This window comes from Equus przewalskii, chromosome X, assembly GCF_037783145.1.
Source record: "Equus przewalskii isolate Varuska chromosome X, EquPr2, whole genome shotgun sequence".
Classification (NCBI taxonomy): Eukaryota; Metazoa; Chordata; class Mammalia; order Perissodactyla; family Equidae; genus Equus; species Equus przewalskii.
Window position 1 is genome coordinate 85519340 of NC_091863.1, and position 27443 is coordinate 85546782.

Genomic DNA, 27443 nt, shown 5'->3' on the forward strand with positions numbered 1-27443 from the left:
GGAGCATCCTCTAAAAGCTTGGAAGCGAGCTGTGCCCGGCCAGTCTTGGGGGAGGAGCCGCAATACACACACACTTCGGAGGCTTCCGCTGAAGAGAAGCAGCTTGGAGGTAATGGCTGTCGTAAAAGCTAGTTATTTTCGGAGGTTTCTGGAGACTTTGAAGTAAAGGTGAGAAAACCAGAGACTGCCGCTTTGGAGCAGTGGGAGAGGAGTGTCGTTTTGTGAGAATCGTTTCTGTGAGGGAATTAATATCTGGATTTTGTATTCCTCCATAGATTTTAAAAGTCCACATTTTAAAAGTGGGGGAGGTGGTGATCAGATTACACCTGCGGAAAAAATACTTCATGAGGTTACAAGAGCTAAAAACTTTTGAACAGGCTATTTCATGTTTCGATCAAAAAGCAGTGGTATCAAAAACAAATGATGAAACAAAACTGGAGAAATTAATGTTTCTTTCTTTGAAAAAAATTGTGATAATTCCAAATGAAAAATGAAGTTAGCTGGGGATATTGGATTTGTATATTACTTTGGTTGTGTTGATTGTATTTCTAACAAATCTAACTGTTTTGGAGGAGTTTGTATAGTAATAACGTGAAGTAATCTATAACTGCAGATTTAAGTACTTCTGAGAATTAGAAGTTTGGTTATTTGTCAAGGGACACTCAGTGTCTTAAAAGAATCGCTTTTTTATGGATGTGCAAAGCACAATCTTTGTCTACATCTCTACCTATCTATCAAAAGAATGATATATTCCCATTTGTAATATGAAAAATATATGAAAGATCTTAAACTAAAAAATAATAGGCATATATTAATATAGTAAATCACAACAAACAGTATATCTAGTAATATAGAATGTCTAAGAAAGAAAGAGGAAATTTTCCACTTCTTTCTTCCACATTTCACTTAACATGTAGTACCTATATCAGCATAAAAAAACTGAGATGAGAATTTTAAAACATGAGGAAAAAACTGCTTTCCCCAAAATGTGTAAACATATATAAACATGTAAAGATGTTCAAATATGTGGGTGAATAAATATAATTTCAAATAGTATATTCTAATATATATATGATGAAGGAAAAAAATCAAAGGGATTAGACTCAATTGTAAGCAGGGAAAAACTCAGGGATTGGAGAACTGATGGTGAGTATTTTTTCCTTTAGATTTTATGTACCTTTTGATTTTCTTGAAAAGACATATTGGAGCTGAAAGGAACAATCTATTTTGTTATAGACATTTAAATAGATACCAAGCACAGTCCATTGTCTTTAGCTGAAAGTGAATCTTTCTGAGGATCTGAGAAGGCTGGTTATCTGGTTGCTTGTGCTTTTCTGGCAAGGCAAATATTTAGGCTATCATCTGGACTTTGGTTCAAGCAGAGGATATTTATTTGTACTTTTATGTACCCTTGAGAAAGAATTCAAAAATTGTTTAAAATATACTATGGAATAGTCACATAGGATAAGGTATCCATAATGTTGAATACTATGCAGCTATAAAAAGAATAAGCTAATACAGTGAGCTAAATGCAATGATAAGAAAAGATGCCCAAGGAACATTCTAAAAATAAGCAAATTGAAGAATGGCCTGTATCATATTAGTAAAATATATGCAAGGAAAATCTGGAAATATACATGCTACTTTATTAATTGGGGCTATAAGTGTAGTTGGAAAGACAAAACATTTCAACCTTCTATATATCACATTTCTCCATTTTTTAAATCTTACTTGGAAAAGAGTAGGCTTCAGTAATTTTCATTATGAGAAAATGAGATAAAACTTAGAAATAGTGAAAAATCTTATAAAAGTAATTCACAAAAAGGTGATGTAGAAAACATTTATTTATGTAGAAAGATGTTCAGATATATTCTTGGGAAGGATAATGGTCTCATTTCATAAAACATGCACGTTTATAAATATCTGTAGGAAAAACCTAGAAACATATAGAGCAAACCATTATATTTGACCATTATTGTGGGGATTTGCTTTCTTCTTGGGAAAATCAAAAGATAAAGAAAGATACACAATATGCATGAGAGATATTGTAATAACAAAAAAGCATTAAAATGAGGAACTATGATCCTATATTTACCTAGCACAACCACACAACGCTTAAATTGAGAATGAAAAACTCTAGAAGCCTGAGAAGGCTACTTACTGTCTGCATGGCTGTAGTTCCCACCCTTCCCCCTAAGGAGCTGGGTGTCTGCAGTTCTGGTTCTAGTCACAAGGTGGCGCTTGCCAGGTGTCCTAAATTTTCTCCAGGCAACCATTTTTATGAAGTGGACAAAGCAGAGAAATGTATTTTGTGTCAGGAGATTACAAGACAGCATGTAGAGTGTGATTGCAGTTCTGTTGAAAAATTGCATGTGTATAACAGGAAAAAAACTCACACCAGGACTGATGTGAGAATTCAAACAGAAAACAGTAGAGAAAGAAGCTACACAGATTTGGCCTATAGAAGACACAAGGAAATTGTTATCTCCCTTCTTTCCTGTCCCCAAATCATACTTTTAACAAGAGGGACGATTTTAGCACGAACTAAATAACATAACAGTATCACAGAAAGCATTTAGAATAATAACAAAAAAGAAAATAAACTGTGGCATCTACATCACAGATGAGATTTCATTTCTTCCCTGTGTTTCAGAATGACATGCCTGCAAATGTTTTAGTGGGGAAGTTTCTTTACGCCTTTTCCATTTAATTGTTGTGATTCCCTATCCCTTTTCGGACAGCCTACGTTAATATCAGAGATGCGCATGACCTTGAGAATCTGCATGTGATGCCAGTTGAGCCCCAGAAAGGCAGTGTGACCATAGAAGCGTCGAACAGGAAGAAAGCTCTGCTGGACAAGCAGTTGGAGTGAGAATCAAAACAACCAGACACAGGGCCGGACCTTCCACGATCCACGTGACACTGGGTAAGGCTCTTCCCATTGCATGTTAAAAACATGTTGAGAACTTGGGGGATAATTCATTTTGCTTCCTTCTGTGGAGCCATAGCATTTTAAATTAAAAGCCACACTTCCTATTAAAATCATGTTAGATTGAGAATTTGATGTACAATTCATTTTGCTGCTTGTTCTGCAGTCATAAGGTTTTTTAATTAAAAGTCATAGCTTCTGTTTAGTGGTGGTGGGGACCTCACGTATTAAACCATTCTGAAGAAATCGCGCAAGAGGCTATTCGTTCAGGTGTCTACCTGAGGTTCCAGCCAATGGCTGACTCTCCAGTCCTTGACAGCTTTGCTAGGTTGTCATCACCACATATTAGATAACATAGTTACAAAGATTTCTTAAGACCTTCTTAAGGTCTTACGACCTTTCTTACATAGATATCTGTATACTCCCTGCATAATATTTTGTAGTGGTTTAACACATTTAAATCTTTGCCAACAACCATCACAAATCTCTGACTCCTAAAGTGGTGCTCTTAATGAGGTTATTGGTGCTGAATCCCACTATCAGTGTCCATGAGATTTTGAGTTGCTTTGGACAGGCAGGGAAGCACTAGCAACTTAGGAAACCTTAAAGCCCAGCATTCCTTCATGATAACCTAGGGGAATCCACAAGACCCAAATTATCCAGGAAGACAAATTATGTCCCTGACACCATCAAAGTCCTCCCACACACATTCCCTTCCTATAGTACAATAGAAATGGTAAAGATAGGATATTGGGTTTGTGTTATCATGATACTTTTTTGTTTTTGTTCACCTCCCCTAAAATGTGTTCCATGTCTCTGAACTCCTCCGTCTGATACTCACGACTTATTCTTCTGATTTGTATCTTGTCTCCATTCTCATTGACCACGTTCTTTCTGCTTAGCAAAGTAAACTTCTTATCTGATCCCCTTTCTTTTTTGCCATGTTTTAATCTAATCCGGTTGTCACCCCTGAAAAGACTTTATTCAAGCTATTTTGTGAAGTTTCAGAAGTTAAGAAGAGGCAACAACAGGCAAGAACCATTTACTAGCCATGATACAGGAGAGTTAAGGGTTCTTCAAAAACACTGCTTTTCTAGAAAACTAGGCAGCTAAAACCAGACCAGTGACCTAAGGATTTTTCCAGCATATTGTGTATCTGTGGATGATTTCTTGTCTATATCCAGATGCACTAATTGAGCATATGCAAATTCAGTTTCTCTCTCATTTAATTAGGACTCCCCCACCCCTTTCCCATCTTTCCTGTCTCATCTATGTACTACTGCACACTTAGGCAAATACTAAACTCTTTTTTATTATTGTACTAGTGAATACGGTTTAATATTTAGACAACGTAGGTTAATATCAGAATGACTCATGTGACTCATGTCGTACATGACTCATGCATCTTTCTTAACTATATTTTCTAGTATGGGGAGATGACAGCTTAGCATAATTGTCAAGGATTTGAAAGTTTACTCTCCACTGAGCTAATAAAGGTCTCAAACTCACGACTATCTCCCTGCCTTTTTGAACACTTCAAAAACATAACTCTGTCGTAATGCATCCGTGACAAATTCTTAAAGGCTAGACATTGGGTTTTGCAAACAGAAATCCCTATCTCCTGACCAAAGAACCTTTGATGTTCTTTATTCAGATTGGTTATGGGAATAATTTTGACCCAGCCTGATCCTTCTGTTATGTGTCTCTGGAAGAATGATGGCTTCGTCTTTCTTTAGAGTCCCCAAGCAGACCATTTCCTTTCTCTTCGTTTGTTAATTATGGGAAGAGCAGTGTCATACCACAGCTCTGTTTCTCTATCCTGAATAGTCAGAGGTGGCAAAAGACAGGAGTCATGTTTACTCATTCACTGTGGTAATGGATGAAGTTGTGAGCACCTCATCAACTTTACATACGTTTTATAATTTTTGTTTTTAAACCTAGCATAACATTGTCTTAAGAGAACTAATCCTGAGGATGATCCATTTGCAGTGTGTACGCTTTGGCACTTCCTGGGAAACCACACCTCGAAGTGAAAAGCAACAAAAATCTAAATTTAAATTTGAACTTCTTGGATATTTTGTGAACAAAAAAGCTCAATAAAAGAGGATAGAAAAATGATTTTCCCATATTGAATTAGCAATTGCAAATAATAAATGCACAAGAACAGGAGTTGCCAATTGTAAATGAGGATGAAATGAAATAGACGTTTCTCTGTATAACAAATGAGTTTCAGCTCCTGTCCAGGAATAGCTGTATCTGAAAGGGAACGTACTGCCAGGCCCTGCAACACAAAGGAGACATGTCATAACTGCTCTATGGCCAAGTGAATGCTATCGTGCAGATGTGGTCAGTGCAAAAGCATAGTGCAGAAAAATATGTTTTCATTTGTGTGGGAATGTGGGTGCACGTAAAAGGTGGAGAGTTCATAGATAAGTACGGCAGCTCCTAAAGATGGTTGTAGTTCAGCAATGTGTTCACCAGCAGGGTCATGAGATTAAGCAACATTCGCTCTGGGGTTACATTCACCAATTCCCTCACAGTCTGAAGGTGAATGACATCCACCTTGGTTCTACCTAACAGACAGGATTCCAAGACCAGGAGGCAGTGAGTACTGGTAGAGAGAGAACACATCCTTCTGTTTGGGAGTCAGATAGACTTTGGCTTTGATTTTGTCTTGCCCTCTTCTTGGCTTTATGACCTCGCACGTGAGCAAGAGTGCCCATTTTTTCACTCCTTTGCCAACTGTCCATTGTATCATTTCTTTCTTTGTAAGTCAAATTAGGTAGAAAAATTAAATATCATTTCTGTTTATGTTTGCATCTCTGATTTTTAGGTAAGCTGAGTATCTTTTATGTATTGGTCAGTTTTAATTTTTATTTTGAACATTTGGATTTTGAGGAGCCCCAGTGAATAACACTTTCCTTTCTCTACTGAACAAATTGAACAAATTGATATCAAATGATTGAAGTTGCAAATGGAAGCCAAAATGTCAGCTTTTGTACAAAGGGAAGGTAGGTTGCAGGGCATTGATTATTGTGAGAGTCAAATCGGCCTTATAACACCAAATCTAACAGCCTAGAGGCTTGCAACTGTACAAAAAGGACAGAGATACCTGTAGTTGCACTACATGAGCTTGCTCACAGGGAAGTAAATATCGGGAGCGGGGAAGAATTATTCCTGCTGAACATTGTGAATTGCCTGTTTATGTCCTTTGCTCATTTGTTTTCACTTTGCTGTTTATCTCTTATTAATTTGTAAGAGTTACTTTAGAGATGTTTTTTAGTTGAAAACATTTTTGTCAAGTTCGTTCTTCCGTTTTCAACTTTGGTTTATTGTGTTTTTATCATAGTCTTTTTTTTTTCAATTTCAGTATATCCAGACGCGTATCTTTTTTCTTTAAGGATTTCAGTTGATGTTTTATGTTTAAAAATGACTTTATTTGAAAAAACTATGAAACGTTCTGAAGGATGAATGAGACAACCTGAGTAAATAGAGACACATATCATGTCCCAGGGCCAGAAGAATTAAAATTTTAGAGATTTAATTCTCCACAAAATACAGTATTAATATGCTGCAATCACAAACAAGGATCTAGCGGGTCTTGTTAATGCACATTTACCAACTGGGTCTTAAAATCTTTTGTAGAAATAATGTGCCAGAAGAAACAAGAAAAATATGTAAGAGATATTTTTAACTGAATCTTAATTATATGATAAAGAGATTTGCTGCTGCTTTTTAGATAATCACCTACCCCTGTGGTTTGAATGGAAATTAAAGAGACACATGTTGCCATTTCTCTTTCAAGTCTTTTAAAAATGGACGTTTTTCCCCTTTAAGTGAATTAGAGTTAACTTGGCTATTCTCCTCCCTCTAATTGAGGGAAAGGCCCCCTGCTTTCCCCATCACAGGGAGAGGGCGGAGCATTCTCTGAGAAGCTTGGATGTGAGCTGTGCCTGGCCAGTCTTGGGGGAGGGGCTGCATTTCATGAGGCTGCAGCTGACAAGAAGCTTCAAGGTAATGGCTGTCTTAAAGCTAGTTATTTTCTGGAAATTTCTTCAGGCGTTCGTGTTACGGTGAAAAAAAAGAGAGATTGCTACCTGGGAGAGGTGGGAATGGAATATGGTTTTGGGAAAATTGCTGTTATTGTGACAGAATCAATCCCCTGAAAATTTAGTTTCTCCCGATATTTTTGAAGTCCAGAGTGTGGGATTGGGCGATCAGATTACAGCTTCTAAATTAAGACTTCAGTGAGGCATGCCGTTCATGTAAATTTTTTACATGGCATTCGGTGTTTCTATCTTTGTTACAGATTTTATTATATTTTGACTTAAACACTTATTGTTGTGCACAAAAAATAATTGATAGAAAAATGTAAACATAAAAAGTGATTGACATATAAAAACACAAATATAAATGTACACGAACATGGATGAGATTCAGGTATGCTGTTGAGTCATAACATTTGTAAAACATAAATGCATTTTCCTTAAGGAAGGAACTAGATTCCCATGTTAACAGTCAGCATCTCTGGAGTGTTCAGATTACTGGAGATTTCAAAATATATCTTTAACTGGTTTCAGCATTTTTAGAGTTGCTTTATTCCATGATCATTTTTTATAATTACAAGAGTAAACTCAAGCTGAAACAGTGTAACCATTTGGTTTCAGACTCGTAAACATTGGTAGACACACACAGACATGCAAACATACCCCCCTTGTCTTTTGCCGATAGTGGAAATTTTCCTGGACCTCATCAAGCTTGTAGCCTGGTTGCTGTGTTGGCTACAGCCCTGCCTGTGTCCTCCTTGCAGCTCATTCTTTCAGACCACAGGTACGACTGTGGTCAGCAAGAACCATTTTTCTATATCTTTTAAGAGTGAGACAGGGAGAGGATTTCATTTATTTCTATTAGCACTTTTAAAAATATTATGTGGCATGGTACATCCATACAATTGAATGTTATATAGCTGACAAATGGAAGTATTAACATGTATCTATTTGAAAAGATATCTGAGAAGTAGTATTAAGTGAAAAATGCAAATTGCAGAATGACTAGCACCATATTATGTCATTTAAAGATAAAGGACTACGTTAATACAATATGTGTAACAAAATGAGAAAAAATATAAGGCTACCTACTAATGGCATTATTTGTGTGGTTGGAGAGACAAGAAAGTCTTTACGATCTCTGTTTAAAAATAATTCTTATTACATATTTAGTCATTTTTTTTAACAATATCAGAAAAAAGTTTGCAATAAAATGTTACAGATTGGGGGGAAATTACATTTGAAGTGATTCATAAAAAATCACATTGAAAATACTTATTGATATGAAAAAACTTTCAAACTATGCACTTGAGCCTGGAAAAAAGCTAGTCTGAAATTATATCATTCATGTATATATGTAAAGAAACATATGGAAAGATATTCAGGGAACAATAATTTTATTTTTCCAGAATTATGCTTTCTTTTTATAAATGTTATCTTTTCAATTTTCAGTAAGCATGCAATTTTTTTATCAGACTGTTGGAAATAAAGACATTAACGTTTAGTTTTTTGTGTAATGCATAAGAAAACTCTAAATTTGAGCATGATATATTCCAAAAGCCTGAGAAAATTGCTGGCTTGGCACGGTGTTGTTCCCACCCTTCTCCCGTAAGGATCTCGTAGTAACAGAGTGCAGTTCTGGTACTGGTCGCAAGATGGCGCTTGCCAGATTTTCCAGATTGTCTCCAGGCAACTATTTTTATGAAGTGAGAAAGCAATGAAACATATTTTGTATTAGCAGACTGTGAGACAGCATGTAGAGTGTGATTGCAGTTCCATTGAAAAAAATTGTACGTGTCTAGAAGAAAAAGCCCCACAGGAGAACTCAAACAGAAAGCATTAAAAAAAGTAGTTGCATAGAATTTGGCCTATAGATGACACGAGGCAATTGTTATTTCCCTGCTCTCCTGTCCCCACCTCACACTTGCCCAGAGAGAGATGATTTCAGCATGAACCAAATAACAGCTATGTCACAGAGAAAATTTCAAATAATAAGAACAAAAATAAAAATAAATGTGACCTCTGCATCACAGATGAGATTTCATCTAGTCCCTATGTTTCAGAATGACATGCCTGCTAATGTTTTGGTAGGGAAATTTCTTATCTTTTCCATTTAATTGATTTGATTCCCTATCTTCTTTGAACAGCCTAAATTAATGTCAGAGATGCACATGACCTTGAGAATCTGCATGTGATGCCACTTGAGCCCCAGAAAGGCAGGGCCATCACAGAAGTGCTGAGCAGGGAGAAAGCTCTGCGGGACAAGCAGTTGGAGTGAGAATCAAGACAACTGGAATACAGGGCCAGACCCTCCACGAGCCACGTGCCATTGGGTAAGGCTCTTCCATTTCATGTTAAAACATGGTTAAGTTGAGAATATGGAGTAGAACTCACTTTGATTCTGACTCATTAGCCATAATATTTTAAATTAAAACCCACAGATTCTAGTGTTAGAAAAGAATTAAATGTGTTAAATTCCTATAAAGAAATTATACAAATGGGTATAACGATGTCTAATTATGGAAGACCTGCAGGTCCCAGCCAACTGCTTGACTCAAGAAATCATTGAAAACTATCCTATTCAGTAGGTAGCCATGACAGCCATTCCAAATATCTGACTTCTAAGCTTATCTTCTTAATGAGGTCATTGTTTTGTTGTCTGAGTCGAGGCCACACAAACCCCAGTATCTGTGTCTGGCTGCCTTGGGTAGATAGGACAGCACTGGCAGCTTTAAAAAGTTAAAAGATTACCCTAGAATAAACGTTGAGAGGCTTCAAAGTATCAAAATATCCAATAACAGGAATGGTGTCCCTGATGTACTCCCAGCAACCCCCCAGTCTCCTACCACACACACTCATTCCTTATATCTGATAGCTATAAGGCCTACATACTGGGGCATTATAGAACGACTTCTCTTTTCTTGAATTTTTAAATATTTTCCCCAACTACAATATGTTTCTTTGGTGCCCCGTCTTTATTCGTCTTTTTGTATGTCTTCTCCATTTTCATTGACCACCTTTCTTCTTTGACATAAGAAATCCCTTTGCTTATTCTCTTTTCTCTTTGCCTTTGCTTTAAGTGAGTATCCTCTAGTATCACCAATTAAGAATTATTTATCCAAGCTTCCTTGCTAGTTTTCAGGAGGATATGTATAAGCACAGAAGGAGAAAACTATTTAGTAGCCGTAAGACATTAGAGACCTTTAAAATCACTGTTTTTGTGGTTAACCAAGAAAACACAGACGAATTACCTAAGGATTGTTCTAGATGATTCAGAGTTCACTGGTTGATTTCTCATCTATGTCCAGATGTACTGATCAATCACATGCACATTCAGATCTTTAATTGTTCACTTTGAACTTCTGTTCTTTTTTCCCCCTTCCTTCTTATGTTCATATCTACTCCTTGCTGCACACTTAGACTGTCACTGAACTCTTAAAAATTATTTTAACCTTGTAATATATTTTGATATCTGGTAGTACCAGTTGCCCCTCAGTAAAGTTAGAACTTGGTCCCAAACCCATGTCTGCATATCTATTTGAGAACTTCTAACACATAACAACCTTATCATAATGCTTGTCTGAGAAACTCTGAAGTTTAGACCTTGGATCTTTTGACAGTCTCTCACATCTCCTCACTGAAGAATTGATAAGTACCTTTATTCAGTGGTGACAGGAATAATTTTGGTTCAGCCTGGATCTTTTCCTATGAGTATCTCAGAGAATGGTGGTGGAGGGGGCTGAGAAAGGGATTCTTTTTTTCTTTAAATTCACCAAGGAAGATCCGTAGAAGTCTCTATTTGCTTATTAATCCCAGGGAGAACACTACAGTTTAGTTTCTCTACTTCAATGCTCAGCGTGTAGTGAAACTTTGTTTGCTGTGTGCTGTGATGATGATGTTATGAGGTCCTTATCAACCTTTCTTTTATTTCTTTTAATGTTTCCCATTCCATCATCCTGAATCGATTTCCTAGCAGCTTCATCCATTGGCACTGTGCAGGTTTTAGCATTACCTGGAGAACACAAAAACTCCAAATATGACAGGTTTATCTTCTTGTGACATCTGGGTCACTGGTTGGTATTTTTTTCTTTTTTGCCTCTCTATCATGTTCGTGTACATTAAACCAGGGATTATGGTATCCCTTTGGCCCTGGCAGTGATACTCTATCTGGCTTGCCTTTTTCTTACCTGGAATGTTCACCCTTAGTAAGCTTTCTTTTGCTGTTCTTCATCTTTAGATAGACTGACATTCAGACAGTGAACATTAGTAATAAGATTTTATCTTTGTTTACAGACAGTTTCAGGTATTTGTTTGTGCTTCTGCTTTCGGGGTCATTGATTATTTTGAATATCCATTAAGTGTCTAAGATTCCTTGCTTTACCAATGGTCATGGCCGCCTCGTGGTTTTTGGGAGAGTTCTAACTGAACCCTTTATACTCTTTTATATGGACTGTATACACTAAAAATATCGATATTTGCTTATTCTATAACCACTCTATCTCTTGTATGTTATTTAGCTTCTGCTCTCTCACTGGGAACACATCCTTGACCAGCTCTCTAGCTCCAGATTATAGCACTTTGGCTTCTACTCCTTCCTTTCCTTCTTCTCACATGGTTGAGTGGCATGTAAGAACTTCCATGTAGTTAAAGGCTCTACCAATGAGGACAAATTTCACAACCTATAGGGTGCTGAAGTCCCCCGGGATTTTTGACATTTGTCCTGCATTAACTAACTTTCAATGAAATAGATATTTAATGAAGATATGAATTTATAGAAAGAGTTGTATTACCGAATCAAAAGTCGGGTGTCTTTGGTGCCCCCCCCCAACATTTTAAAGTAAATTCAGAAATAGAAGTTGGTAACAATTAATACAAGAGGTTAAAACAAATTGAATTTCTAATATATTCTTTGTACACTCCAGATGATATTTTTACACATATCTTGTGGTATCCACAACCTTTTTTGGAAACCATACATCTAAAGAACAAATCAGAATTCCTATATGTACCATTATTCTCACACTAAAATACAAACTTCTTATATAGGTCATATTTTGATTTTGGATGCCTTTTTAAGACTCAAGTTTATTGAGGTGTAATTTACATGGAGTTAAATTCACTCTTTTAGGTGTATAGTTAGATGAGTTTTGATAAACATATGCACTTAAGTAATGACCGATAAGGTCAAACTAGAGGATATTTCCATAACTCCTCCTGCCCCATCATAGTCCAATACTCTTCTCTACCCCAATTCCTGACAACCACTGATCTAACTTTGTGCCTATAGTGTTTCATTTTCCAGAATGTCATATATATGGAATCATAAGATATACAGCCTTTTGCCTCTGGCTTCTTTTGCTAGCATAATGTTTCTGATACTTACCCATGTTGTCACATGTATTAGTAGTTTATTCCTTATTATAGCTTAGAGGTATTCTATTATTCTACAATTTGTGTATCCACTCACCAGATGTATAGTTTTTGGTGGTTATGATTAAAGTTGTTATAAGCATTCCAGAACAGGTCTTTGTACATAAGTTTTCATTTCTCTTGGGTAAATACCCGGAAGTGCAATTTCTGGATTACACGGTAAGTGTATGTCTGTTATGTATTAGAAACTGCCAAACTACTTTCTAAAGTAGCTGTGATATTTTATGTTTCCACCACCAGTATATGACTTCTATTAGCTCTGCATCATTGCCAACAGTAGATACTGTCAGGTTTTTTTCTCTATTTCATATTAGCCATTCTTATAAAAGTGTCAATGGTATCTCATTGTAGTTTTACTTGCATATCCTTAATTACTAATAGTGTTGAGCATCTTTTAATCTGTTCATTTGACATTCATATATCTCCTTTGATGAGGGTCTCTTTAAATTGTTTGTTCATTTTTTTATTGGGTTGTTAATCTTATTGAATTGTAAGAATTCTTTATATTATTTGAGATAAAAGCTCTTTATCAGATATGTGTTTCACAAATATGTTTTCCCACTTTGTGGATTTTCATTTCATTTTTCGAAGAGCAGAAGTTTTCAAGTCCAATTTATCAAATTTTTTATGGTCCATGTTTTGTGTGTGTGTGTGTGTGTGTGTGTGAGGAAGATTGGTCCTGAGCTACCATCTGTTGCCAGTCTTCCTCTATTTTGTATGTGCGGTGCCACCACAGTATGGCTTGATGAGTAGTGTGTAGGTCCACGCCCGGGATCTGAACTCACAAGCCCCGGGCTGCTGAAGCAGTGTGTGCAAACTTAACCACTATGCCACCAAGCCAGCCCCCTATGGCCCATGTTTTTTGTGTTCTAATAAATCATTTCCTGAACGAAGGTCTCAAAGATTTTCTACCTTGTTTTCTTCTAGAAGTTTTATAGTATTTACTTTTACATTTATGTCAGTAATTTATTTTAATTTTTGTATTGTTTTTAGCTAAGGGGGTCAAGATGAACATTTTTGCATATGATGTTCAATTCCCCCCCCAGCACTATTTGTTGAAAAGACTATCATTTCTTCATTTAAATACCATTGTCAAAAATCTATTGACCATATTTACTCGTCTATTTGTATTCTATTTATCTATATGCCTATCTTATGCCAATAATACACTGTCCTGATTACTGTAGTCTTGCAGTCAGGTAACATGAGCCTTCCAACTTTGTATTTCCTTCTCGAAATTGGTCTGGCTATTCTAGTTCCTTTGCTTTTTCGTATACATTTTATAGGTATTCTCAATTTCTACAAAAAGCATGGTGGGATTTTTATTCAGAGTACAGTGATTCTATAGATATGTTTGGGGAGAAGTTACATCCTAAAAATAGTCTTTAAGTCAATGAACATGCTATATTTTTCCATTTATTTAGATCTTCTTTAATTTTTCTTATCAGTGTTTTGAAGTCTTCAGCATACAAATCATGCACATTTTTGTTAGTTTTGTTAGATTTGTTCTACCTTAGTATTTCCTGTTTTTTTGATGATATTATAAATGATACTTTTTAAAATTTCAACTTCCAAATTTTATTTTATAGAAATAAACTATTTTATGTTAACCTTGTATCTGGTGATATTGATGAACTTACTTATGAGGTCTAGTAGTTTTTTTCTTGGTAAATGCATTGCAATTTTTTACATTGATCATCATGTTGTCTGCAAATAAAGACAGTTTTATGTCTTCCTTTTTAATCTGTATTCCTTTAATTTATTTTTCAGGCATTATTGTATTGCCTAGGGTCTCCAGTATAATGTTGAGTAGAAGTGATAAGAGCAGATATCCTTACCTTGTTCCTGATTTTAGAGGAAAAACATTGTGTTTTACCATTAAGTATGATTTTAACTTTAGGTTTTTGGTAGATGCCCTTGATCAGGTTTAGGAAGAGCCATTTAATTCCTAGTGTGCTGAACATTTTTATCTCAAATGTTTGTGAAGTTATGTCTGATGCTTTTTCTGCATCAATTGAGATCATCTTTTTTTTTCCTCTTTAGTCTGTTGGTGTGGTGAATTACATTGATTGATTTGTAAATGTATAACCATGCTTGCCTTCCCAGGGAGAATTCCATTTCTATATCTATATCGTTGAATCTGTGTCTTTGTTTATGAGACACATTGATCTGTAGTTTTCTTTACTTGTTTTTTTTCTAGATTTGATATCAGGTTAATGCTGGTATCATAAAATATGTTGAAGATTGTGTCTTCTTTTTCTCACTTCGTTGTCATCTGGTTTTCATGATGTGCACTATTTTGCTTCGAGTGGAGCCTGGAGTGCCAGAGGATTTTTTTCAGTCATCTTTTTCCACCCTAAATTTTCAGCAGTCTCTTCACACCTGTTCCACTAGAGCGGGGTTGGATAGGGACACTCTCTTCATCCTCTTGCCTATTTTGCAGCAGTAGTCTCCTATTGTTATTAGGTGCTAGACTCATAGTGAGGCAGGGAATGCTTTCTGTTGTCCTGTCCAGCCTCAACATTAGGGAGGCCCTTTGCAACTGGACCTTGAGGGTTGCACTTTCTCAGCATTCTTTCCTCTCAACATGACAGTTGACCTCAGATTTGTATCTGGCGTTGGTTTTTAGTGAGAGATACATTCTTGCCCCTTCCTCATCAGTAGCTTTTTATTCATGTAGGATCTTGGGCCAGAGGGTTTTCTGTTCCTCTTCAGAGGCAGATGGTTTTTGCTTCTACTTCTCCCCCAGCAGCAATTGGATCTCTGCCTTTGTCCAGAGGATGGGAGAGTTTCCTATCTCCTCCTCCCTAGGCAGATAGGTTTTGCTTTTATGCCTCTCCCAGAAGCAATGGATTTTTACCTGGGTCCAGTAGCAGAGTCCTTGCTACATCTCCCCTAGTGGCTTAAGGCTTTGGCTTCCCACAGTAGAAGGGTTTGGATAACTGTGTGGGGCTGCATGTCTCTCCGTCAGCAACAACTGATTGCTTCCTGCATGCCTGAACCACTTGACATGGGTTCTTTTTGGTTTCCTGCTTTGTCCCCAGTCATGTTTGTATGCTTCTGGTTAAGGACTGTGAAAGAGAACTTGGCAGTGAGCATATAAGTGTCTGAAATGCCAGATAATCCAAAGTACTGACATACTAGCCCATTAAGAATTTAAGAATTCATTAAAATTTCAGCTGATTTCTTTTTTCCTGATTGCATGACAGCCACCTCTTTCTCCATGCTTTGCCAAAGATAAAACAGTACCTATGGTCTCTCTTTAAAGGGGCTGGTCATCCTTTGGAATTCGGTTGACCTCAGTTCTCTGATGGGCTCAAGGGATGTTATGGTTTTGTAGATTATCTAAATTTTTATCATTATAAAGTTATGGGTGGCATTTTCTTGTGGCTTTTTATATCCTAAGTGGAATGAAACTGGTGCTTTCTAATAATGTATGGGTGTTATTTTTTTTCCTTTGTTATTAAATATGCTTTAGGAAGAAGCAGATGGTTTCTGAAGCATACTTGTAAAGAATTGATTTTTATATAATGGTTATTAAATTTTTCATTTAAATTTTTATTTTTTAATTATCTATTAAAATTATACTTTAAATTATCATATATAATATGTGACTTTTTATATACACTTCTTTGGATTTTATATATGTGTAGATTTATATAATCACTACCAGTCAGAAAACAAAAGAGTTCCATCACCCCCACAACTTCCTGTACTATCCTTATATAGTCACACCCTCCCCCTACCTATAACCCATGGCAGTCATTGATCATGTCACCATAACCATACTTTTTTCTTTCTGAAAATGTCATATAAAAGGAATAATACAATATTGTGACAGACAGCCTAGGTGACCCGCTCCCTTGTATTATTTCCTCCCCTTAAGTGTGGGCAGAACCTGTGACTTGTTTCTAATCAATAGAATTTGGAAAAAGTGATGGCATGTCACTCACTGCCATAATTACATTATGTTATATAAGACTAATTTATGTTTAATTAGATGCAGAACCAGGTACAGAATTCTCTTTCCAGTGACTCCCCACACATTTCAAATGCATTTATTAATTCACCCATTCATCCAGCACATGTTTCTAGAGCATTTTCCATTTACAATGTGGTAGGTACAGTGCATCTTAGTGATTAGAGTGAGGCCTCTGGAGTCAAAGTACTTGGATTCAAATCCCATGTGCCAAATGCTTCCTAGATATCCTTGTATTAACCTCTCTAATGCCTCATCTACAAAATGGGAATGCTCATAATATCGACCTAACAAAATTTTGTAAGAATCAAGGGAGATGGTATATAAAAGCACTTGTCAGAGTGCCTGGAACATGCTAAGAAGCACTTTTGGCTTCTATCATCTTTGTCATTATTATTAATAATATTACTGTTGTTATACGGAATGAGTAAGTTGTAAGACTCTCTTCCACGAAATAACCATCTGATTATTAAGTGAGATAATATGTCAAGTGCTCAGAACAGTGCTTGGCATATAGGAAACTTTTATAGGTATTAGATACTATTATATGTATAATTATTATCTATCTTCACTACAATAATAGTAGTAGTAGTAACGTTTATTATTATTGGTTATCATTCTCCCTCTCCTTCTACAAAACAGTGAAATATAGATTATCCAAGGAATTAATATTTTCCTTTGCATATTGCTTGGAAAATGGTGAGGCAATGTAGCATTTCCTGATTTAGGTGCAATATAGAAAATAGACAAAATAAATACAAGAAAGTATAGTTTTAACGCAATTACCATACTTTATGTGCATTTGTTTTTTTTCCAAACGTAAAATGAGAAGAATAAGAAATATTACATTATAAAATAGGTAACTGAATAAATCTTCATTTAAATAAAGCCATATTTTCACTGGCCTGATAATCCTCTTTAACTTACCTAGTAATACTTTGAAAGCTTTGAAAAGATTAATTCTAAGAATGATATTATTTCTGTTGGTGATTGTAAGATCAACTATTTTGTTCTACTACTAGAAAGAGACTAGCAAACACAGTGATATAAGTAAGGCAGACGTTTATTGTTTCACTAAGTTAAAGTGATTGAATGAGGTGGTCACATTATTCAGGGCTTCAGGATCTTCAGTCCCTAGTGAGTTGCATCCATTTTCTAAGGCTTTTCTTGGTCCAGAATGGCTGTCTGAATTCCATCATGATCAAATTCTAGGGAGGAAATGAGAAAGAGGGAAAGCGAAAAAAAGCCCAAGCTGTCTGTTTACCTCCTTTAGAGGTACCTTCTCTAGAATATTCACAACTATTTCTGCTTATATTCTTTGAAAAGAAATTCCATCACATGGCCACAGCTCACAGTAAGGGAGTCTGGGAAACGTAGTCTTTTAAGAGTTTATACTGCCACTCTGAATGCAACTGGGGTTCTGCTAATGAGAAAGAATGCAAAGAGTGGATAAGGGGAGACGAACTAGACATTTCTGTCCCAGGCATTATAAATATGATACACAGTTGTAAAAAAAAAAAGCATTAAACAAATAACAGAAGTCTATAAAAGATCTAAAGGGAAAACTTCTGTGGCGAAGAGAGTGCTACGTGTTCATCAAACTCTGTTTCAATTTCTTCCTGGATTACAGGGAGACTGCCTTCCTCAGCCTCTGTGGCAGCTTTAGCTAGTTGACTGTGACTGGCAGTGACGTTTGCCAGACTTGGCCCCTAAAACCTTCCACAGGATTCTCTAACCTCCCTCTTCATAAGATTGCTAGCCAGGTGCAAAAATGCGGTGGAGGATTTCAAGACCAAAGAAGATGGTAGAGACACAGGATGAAGTTTGAGTCCCTTAATGACTACTTGGAACAGAGAACCCATCCCCTTTCTGGCCGCTTGATAACCTACATTGATCTTTGACATCAGCAAAATAAACTTTTGTGGGTGAGCCTCTGAGACTTAGGGGTTGTTTATAGTACATAACATCACATACTCTAATTATTACAGCCCTCAATAATACACCAGCCTAGAGATAATCTTCATTCATTTATTGGTATTTATTGTTCCAATATGAATGCTTATATAAAGGTGGATTTTTTAAATATATATTACATATTATATGATACAGAGGCCAGATAAGGCACTTCATCCTCAAATATCTTCATTCTCAAAATTATCACTAATGGGGCCGACCCCGTGGCCGAGTGGTTAAGTTCACGCACTCTGCTTCGGCAGCCCAGGGTTTCATAGATTTGGATCCTGGGTGCAGACATGGCACCGCTCATCAGGCCATACTGAAGTGGAGTCCCACATAGCACAACCAGAAGGACCTACAACTAGAATATACAACTACATAATGGGGGGCTTTGGGGAGAAAAAGAAGATTGGCAACAGTTGTTAGCTCAGGTGCCAATCTTTAAAAAAAAATTATCACTAATGGTATTTAAAATTGGCTTTCTAAGTTAAATCAAAAATCTGAATTTAAATTTAACACAGGAGAATTTTAATGAACAAAATTTGCAAAATATATTTCAGACATACAAATAAAGACGTAAATTTTTAAAACTTAATTTTCCTCACATGGAATTGTGCCTGAGTGAAAAATACTAGCAAAACAGAAGAAGAAAGAATTGCCAGTTATTGATGAGAGTATGCAAAATGCATACTTTCCTGCCAAACCAGTGATTTTTCAGCCTCTAGTCAGAAATATCCACGTTTACTTTCCTGAAATGTTTAAAAGAAGAACTGAATAAAAAGAGAGACATACCATCTACTAGAAACAGAAAAAGATATTATAAAGAAGCCATTTTCCCTAAAATAATGTACAGTTTTAGTGCAATCCAAATCAAGGTCCTTAATGAGCTATTTTAATGGAGCTTGACCAGCTGAGTTTTAAATTTACCTGCAGAGGTCAGGTGCCAGAGAAGGCAAGGAAAAAATACATAAGGAATAATTTAAACTAGATTTTTATTTTTTAATAAAGTGATTTGCTATCTCTTTTTATCAAGAAATCGCACACCCTAAGAATTTGAAGAGAACTTAAACAGACACTTGTTGCTATTTCACTTTAAAGTTCTTTCAAAAGGAACGTTTCTACCCTTCACACTTCAGTGGTTTAACTAGGGCATTTCTCCCTCCTCTGATTCAGGAAGGGGCCTTCTGTCTTTCCCATCACAGAGAGGGGGTGGAGCATTCTCTGAGAAGCTTGCAAGTGAGCTGTGCCTGGCCGGTCTTGGGGGAGGAGCTGCATTTCACCAGGCTGCAGCTGACAAGAAGCTTCAAGGTAATGGCTGTCTTAAAGCTGGTTATTTTCTAGAGACTTCTCCCGGCCCTAGAGTAAAGATGAGAAAAATAGGGACCGTGGTCTTGGAGTGGTGGGGAGGATGTGTGGTTTTGAGAGAATTGATGGCATTTGAAAAAATTAATCCTTTGGAATTTTTGTATCCCCCAATGCTTTAAAAGTCCACAGTGGGAGAAGGGGTGATCAGGTTACAGCCTCTATATTAAGACTTTGGTGCAGTGTGGCCATTCATGCTAATTTATCGACTTGGCATTCCATGTTTATGTTGCTGAACATTCTGTTACTGTTTAAATTTTTAAGCATTTATTAATTTACCTAGAAAAATGACAGATAAAAATATTTGACAGCATGGGGGAAAATGCTTCTATGAGTTGACACATAGACTATGTATGTATCACCTGTACGTGAGCGTGCAAAGGGGCACAACTATGTAGTTAAGTGAAGACACTTTGACATATATATGCATGTATATATGTGTGATTAGAAAAAATCTGAGAGCAAATAACCCCCCATTAGTCAGCATTTCTAGGTGGTCAGTTTACTATTTTAATATTATTTTTTAGCCTGTTTCAGCATCTTTCATGTAAATTTCCTCATGGTTATTTTTATAATCATGAAAGAAAAATGAAGCTGAAACAACATTACCATTTTGTTTCAAACACATGAACATTCGTAGACACACACAAACATACAAACATACCCTCCTTGTCTTTTGCCGATAGTGAAAATTTTCCTGGACCTCATCAAGCTTGTAGCCTGGTTGCTGTGTTGGCTACAGCCCTGCCTGTGTCCTCCTTGCAGCTCATTCTTTCAGACCACAGGTACGACTGTGGTCAGCAAGAACCATTTTTCTATATCTTTTAAGTTTAAGAATGAGACAGAGAGAGGATTTGGTTTATTTCTATAAGCGGTTTTTAAAATATTTTATGATGGCATGATGTAGCCATACTATGTATCTGGAGAATAGAAACATGAACCTCTGCTTAAGGTGGTTTGAAATGTCTGAGAAATAATATAAAGTGAAAAAAGCAAATTATAGCATAGCATTTATATGATCTCACTTAAAAGTAAATATGTATGTTTGTGAAACATGAGGATGTTACTACAGTACATGCAACCAAATCTGGAATTGATATTTACGTAGTTGGAGAAAAGGCTAGCTTTACTGCTCTCTATTTAAAATATTATTAATATATGCTTATACATTTACTTGTTTTACATCATCAGGGAAAATATTGAGATAAAATGTTGCCAGTGTGGAAAACACCTCATTTAAAGTAATTCATAAAAGGTCATTTGGAAAAAAATTATGTGGAGTGATGTTCCAACTATACTCTTAATTGAGATCTGATGTTGATTTGAAATGATATGCATTCATCTATACATGTAAAAAATCTGGAAAGAAAATATTCATAGTGATTACTTGTATAGACTTGTACTTTGTTTTGCATATATCTTTCTACATCTTTTCAACTTTTAATAAGCTTCTGGATGTTTTTATAACCAGAAACATTGTGGTTGAAGATATTATGATCCCGTTATTATCCTACACAAGAAAACCTTTGAGTTTAGGATAGAAAATTCTAAAAGCCTTGGAAGGCTCCTGGCTGGCTAAATGTAGTTCCCACCCTTCTTGTAGGAAGGATCTCGTAGTGCTTGAGGCCCTGCTTATACCTCCTGGGGAGGCTGCAGTTCTGGTTCTGGTCACAAGATGGAGCTTGCCAGGTTTCCTGAGTTTTCTCCAGGCAATTATTTTTATGAAGTAGCAAACAAAGCAATGAAACACATTTTGTATTAGTGGACAATGACACAGCATGTAAAGCGTGATTAAAATTCTGTTGAAAAATTATATGTGTAAAGAAGGAAAAATCTACATGGTGACTGATGTGAAGTTCAAACAAAATCTACAATCTGGCTTATGGTAGATACAAGGCAATTGTTACTCCCCTTCGCTCTTGTCTTCACCTCACGCTTTTCCTGAGAGAGATGATTTCAGCATGAACCAAATAACATAACTGTATCACAGAGAGATAATTTAAAATAATAAGAACAAGAAGGAAAATAAACATGGCATCTACATCACAGATGAGATTTCATTTCATTCCTGTGTTTCAGAACTGCGCACCTACTCAAGTTTTTGTAGGGAAGTTTCTTCTGCCTTTTCCACTTAATTGATTTGATTCCCTTTTGGACAGCCTGTCTCCTTTTGGAGTGAGAATCAAGACAACCGGATCACAGGGCCAGACCCTCCATGATCCACGTGACATTGGGTAAGGCTTTTCTCATTTCACGAAGCATTTTACATTAAAAATTAGAGTATAATTTATTTTCCTTCCTGCTCTGCAGCCATAGCATTTTAAATTTAAAGCCGCTTTTGATATTAAAATCACAGTAAGTTGAAAAATGGAGGCATAATTTATTTTGCTCCTTGTTCTATAGCCATAATGTTTTGTAATGAATGCTTGTAGTTTGGGGGGAAAAAATCTCATGTGTTAGGGCCCAGCACGGTGGCACAGCGGATGAGCTCGCACATTCTGCTTCTGCAGCCCAGGGTCGGCTAGTTCAGATCCCAGGTGCAGACCTATGCACCGCTTGTCAAGCCATGCTGTGGCAGGTGCCCCACATATAAAGTAGAGGAAGATGGGCACAAGTGTTAGCTCAGGGCCAGTCTTTCTCAGCAAAAAAGAGGAGGGTTGGTAGCAGATGTTAGCTCAGGGCTAATCTTCTTAAAAAAAAAAAAATGTCGTGTTAAACCACTATGAAGAAACCCTGCAAAAGGTTATTCAGATTTCTACCTGAGTGCCTAGCTAGCCATCTGATTCTCAAGAAATCCTTAATAACTATCTTATCCAGTAATTGAACATAGCAGCCATTCTGAATCTCTGCCTTCTAAGCTCATACTTTTAATAAGGTCATTGTGTTGTTGTCTGGGTCCAGGAGATAGATACCCTATTATCTTTGTCTACCTTTGGGTCAACAGGGAAGCATTTATAGCTTAAAAATGATAAAGCTGTGTGTTCAGCTAGCACAGTGCTTCTCAAGGAGTTCTTCTTGGGCAGGTAGCATCAGAATGACTTGAGAACTTAGTGGAAAGACAAAATGTTGGGTCTTATCTAGACCTTCTGAATAAAACTCTCAGGATAGGGCCCAGAAATCTAGCTTTATCAAGTCCTCCAGATGATTCTGATACACGCTAAGTTTAGAGTCCCACTGCCCTAGCTATAACATTAGGGGCACAAAAGTCCCAAAGTATCTAATAACATGAATAGAGTCCTTAACACACCACTGCAACCTCTCTCACCTCTGCTGGCATGTATACAAATTCACTTCTTAATAATCATGTGCAATAATAAGGGCAAGTTCTTGAATCTGAGGTATTATAAAACCACCTGTCCAATTCTTATCCCCCACCTTACATTATGCTACATTTTTATCCTCCATCTGATGCCCCCCTGAGCATTGTTCTTTCTTTTATCTCTTCTCTATTTGCAATCGCTCACCTTCTACTTTGGCAGAATAATTTTGTTTGCTGATACTTTTCTTCTTTTCCTTTTCCCTATTTCAGTATCTTCCATATTGTCCCATTCAAACAACGTGTTCAAGCATCCTTGGGAAATTGAGCTGGAGGAGAACAGGCCACACAAGGTGTAAACATTTTTTAGTTCTAAGACTAAAAGAGACTTTGGTAAGAGTATTGTTTTTGGTAGGAACTGCCTTCGCAGTGACAAGAATAGCCAGATACCTCAATCTCTGATAATAACTTCTTGGCATACAAATCTAAATCATAATGGATGCCGAGTATGTCCTGTGCAATTGGAAAGACCAATTATGGCCAGCAAAAGTTCTGTCCAGATCTGAGACTTCATCAAACAGTAAGAGAAAAAAGACATTTTCCCTAGAAGTTCAAATACTCTCCCTAGATGAAAAAATTCAAGTGGAAAGCACAGAAACAAAGATCCTAAATAAATCTAAAATTGAAGCCATTGCCTCCTCACTAGCAGCGCAGTCAGAGGTTGGTGCTCCACCTAGAGAGGAAACGACCTATGAAAGGTCACTAAAAGTGGCACTGGATGTTCTGAATGAGAGAACAAATTTGAGTGAAGCAAGCAGTTCAGATGAAGAAGAGACCACTACACTGTCTGAAAACGTACAAGAAAAGCTTTCCAATTCACCCCCGCGTAAAAAATATCGGAAGCATGAAGGAGACTTACTGAAGCGTCTTGAGGAAAGTGAAAATCCAACCTCTCTGTTAGTATCTTCAGACAATGATGATTCCCTGCAAGAGGATAAATCACATGCACATGCCACCATTGATACTATTCCGAGTGAAATGGAAACAAAGTCATCACAGAACTCCAGCTGGTACCAAACTTTCCCCTCACTTTCAGAAGATGATGATGAAAAGGAGAACAAGAAAAAGATTGACATCTCAACAGTTATGTCTTTGCATTCCACAATCAAAGAGGAGGGTGCATGTGTTAAAGACGAAAAGTTCACTCCAACTTTGCCATCAGATATCTTCACTGTGCCCAAAGAATTGAAAGGGGAGACACAGGTAATCTGCCCAGAGACTATACCTACTTCCTCTGAATGCCCTACCGTCTCAGAGAATATTGAAGATCCTGGAGAGGGTCCCTCGAATCCATGCTCAGATACCAGCCAGAATCAACCTATTGTGGAATCAGAGACAGGTGCTGTGGCATCCCCCGGACCTTGTTCACTGGAATGTCAGGTTTCACTTAGTGCCTCTAATCGTGTCCTGGATTATTCAGTCCTTCTTGTGGATAATGAAAGAAATCTTCAGAGATTGGATTTTGAGGAACTTGGGGAAGAACCTCAAGCTTCTGACAAGTCAGTGCATCTAAATCCTATTGATGCTTCTGTATTTGATGACAGTGAGGAAGATGAAGAGCTTCCACGCTTTGTTTTTCATTATGAGCCACGTTCATTTGAAACGGGAATGATAGTCTGGTTTAAATATCAGAAATATCCATTTTGGCCAGCAGTGGTAAAAAGCATCAGGCGAAAAGAGAAAAAAGCAAGTGTGCTTTTTGTTGAGGCAAACATGAATCCTGAAAAGAGAGGCATTAGAGTGCCTTTTAGAAGATTAAAGAAATTTGATTGTAAAGAGAAACAAGCACTAGTGGATAAAGCCAGGGAGGATTACAGCGAAAGTATTGACTGGTGCATCTCGCTCATTTGTGACTACAGAGTTAGAATAGGTTGTGGTTCTTTTTCAGGCTCTTTCCTTGAGTATTATGCTGCTGACATTAGTTATCCAATTAGGAAAGTACTCAAACAGGATACCTTCAGGAACTTATTTCCAAAGCTACATAATGAAGATTCTGTGGAATCAATGGTTGTGACTTCCCAGACCAAGAAAATGTCCTTCCAGAAAATTCTCCCTGACCGAATGAAGGCTGCTCGGGACCGAGCCAACAAGAACCTAGTGGACTTCATTGTGAATGCCAGGGGAACAGAGAACCATCTTCTAGCAATTTTAAAAGGCACAAAAGGCTCCAGGTGGCTGAAAGCATTTTTGAATGCAAATAGGTTCACGCCCTGTATTGAAACCTACTTTGAGGATGAAGATCAGTTGGATGAGGTGGTGAAATATTTACAAGAAATCTACAAACAAATAGACGAAAGAATGCTGGCTCTGATAAGAGACGATAAAATTAAATTTATCCTAGAAGTGCTTCTGCCAGAAGCAATCATTTGTTCAATTTCTGCTGTTGATGGATTAGATTACGAGGCAGCTGAAGCAAAGTATCTAAAAGGACCATCTCTAGGATACAGAGAAAGAGAATTATTTGATGCAAAAATCATATCGGAAAAGAGACGGAAACCATTAACAAGTGAAGCTCATTGAATCTCCTGAAAGTCCGAACCATAACAGGGAGCTTTCGTAGATACTAGTTTTGAAAAATCGCTGAACGTTTCTGTCTAATACGTATTTTCCAGAAATGTGAGACTTCAGGTAATATGTTCACTTTTTTTTGCAATCTCTAACATCTGTATTACTACATCTTCATTTCCTTTGCTTATGCTTCTTCAAAGTCAATTTTATTAACATATTTCAGCAGTTCTGCTTTCCCGTACATTTGTAGAATGCATAGTTCCTAAATGAGTCTTAAGGGAAAGTACTATTTTGTTTTTTGACATTTTTGTGTCTATGCTGTATAGTTAAATAGAGTGTGCACAATCATTTTAATATTAAAATTGCACTGGTATTAGATATTAAGCAAGATAATTAGAAAAAAGTCTAAAAAATGTCAATTATATATTTTTTGCTTAATTTTTATAAAATATTGGGTTTTCTCTTAAGATAGTTGAATTATTTTTCCTGCCATGCCTATTTATTTTTGGAAAAAATATTTCTGAGACATAGAACCAAAGATAGAGATGCTTTGCTATATATTATAGCTAACTGCAGTTGCTTTTGCAAAAAAAAAACCCTGGAATTCAAAAATAAAGTAAATGGATTGCCTGCATGCAATCTATATGTATGCGAGTAACATCTCAGCATGCAGAAAATAATTTTGGCAGCATTGAACAGGATTGTTCATTCTATGCTCCCCTGAAATTCCACTTATGGGAGTGTCTATTATTCAATAGCTGAATGGTTTCTTAGAACAGACAGACTTTTGGCTGTCTTCATAACTAAGAGTGACTGTATCTTAATATAGCCGTCTGACCACATATGGAAGGCAGCTAGAGTTATTGTATTCAAGGTCTGGCTACTCTAGATATGAGTTCAGGCTGACTGTTTAAGAGTCCATCTTGTTTGATATAAACTGTAGAAAATGCAAGCACTTTGTTTTGAGTCTTGTATCTCCAAATACATAGTTATTTGTTTCAAACCAAGCAATCTTTATCATCTGGCTTATTTGTAAAATAGTTCCAGTTAGTTCCAATAATACAAGTGCCAACTGGTAAGTCATTCCAGGCTACTAGAAAGTATGGATGGACCAGAATCTGTGAATTTGGAAATGGGCCACAGAAAAAGCCTCCATCTAGCCAGATATGACAGTTATCCAAATGTGTTTAAAAATACACAATTAAAACTTAAAGTCTGAAGCAAAAAAATTGTTTATTCTAACTTGAAACAAGACTTTAGTGAGAATAAATGTTAGGAGAGCTACTTTATTTTAAAAACTTGACATAAAAATAAATGATAAATGCTTAACATGAACCTGTCTGCATTTTTACTCTTAAGAGTGAGACAACTATCACTCTCGGGCTTTTGTTATGTGTTCACGTGGCTACATGTTTATGTAAAATTTTCAAAAGTTCAACGTTTTGATTTTTCTTTTGCCTTCGATGTTCACTTCATCATACTTCACACTGTGCAGCTACATAAGTGCTGTTTCTGTAGATTTATGTGTGTGTGTGTGTGTATACACATACATATATATATAATTTGCTCAGAATTTTTGCTTGTTGTAGTTGTCATTTTAATGCTTGTTACATATTATCATTCTAAATAAATATTTGCTTTCATGATTGATTTTGTATTATTTTAAAAGAAAACCTTCCAAATTGTATAAGCATCAGATTCCACAGATCCGTCTCTGGACCCTGCCTGACAAAGACCAAAACTCTTCGCACATAAAGCCTGTACCAATCCATGTAGCTTCCTCATGATCCTGAGGAGTTTTTGACAACGTACCATTACCATACTATATGTGGACTGGGAAAACACACTGTATTAATTCTATAACAGTGTGTCCCTTTGATTCCAATGTATTACCCACCTTCAGTTTTCTCAGTGGAG

The 27443-nt window shown here is 36.6% G+C and overlaps 1 protein-coding gene across 16 annotated transcripts; it reads left to right on the forward strand.

Moving 5' to 3' along the window:
• Nucleotides 1-27172, forward strand: PWWP3B (PWWP domain containing 3B). 16 transcript variants are annotated; one of them, XM_008507205.2, is made up of 7 exons: nt 1-109; nt 2742-2926; nt 6809-6943; nt 9123-9308; nt 19514-19648; nt 21862-21936; nt 23232-27172. In XM_008507205.2, exon 7 carries the CDS (start codon nt 23454-23456, stop codon nt 25536-25538), a length of 2085 nt encoding a protein of 694 aa, XP_008505427.1. In that variant the 5' UTR covers nt 1-109; nt 2742-2926; nt 6809-6943; nt 9123-9308; nt 19514-19648; nt 21862-21936; nt 23232-23453; the 3' UTR covers nt 25539-27172. The 16 variants fall into 16 exon arrangements, with proteins under 16 accessions (XP_008505427.1, XP_070462742.1, XP_070462737.1 ...); XM_070606641.1 differs by having other exon boundaries at nt 19543-19648; XM_070606636.1 differs by having other exon boundaries at nt 6815-6943.
• The last annotated feature ends 271 nt before the right edge of the window (nt 27173-27443 follow it).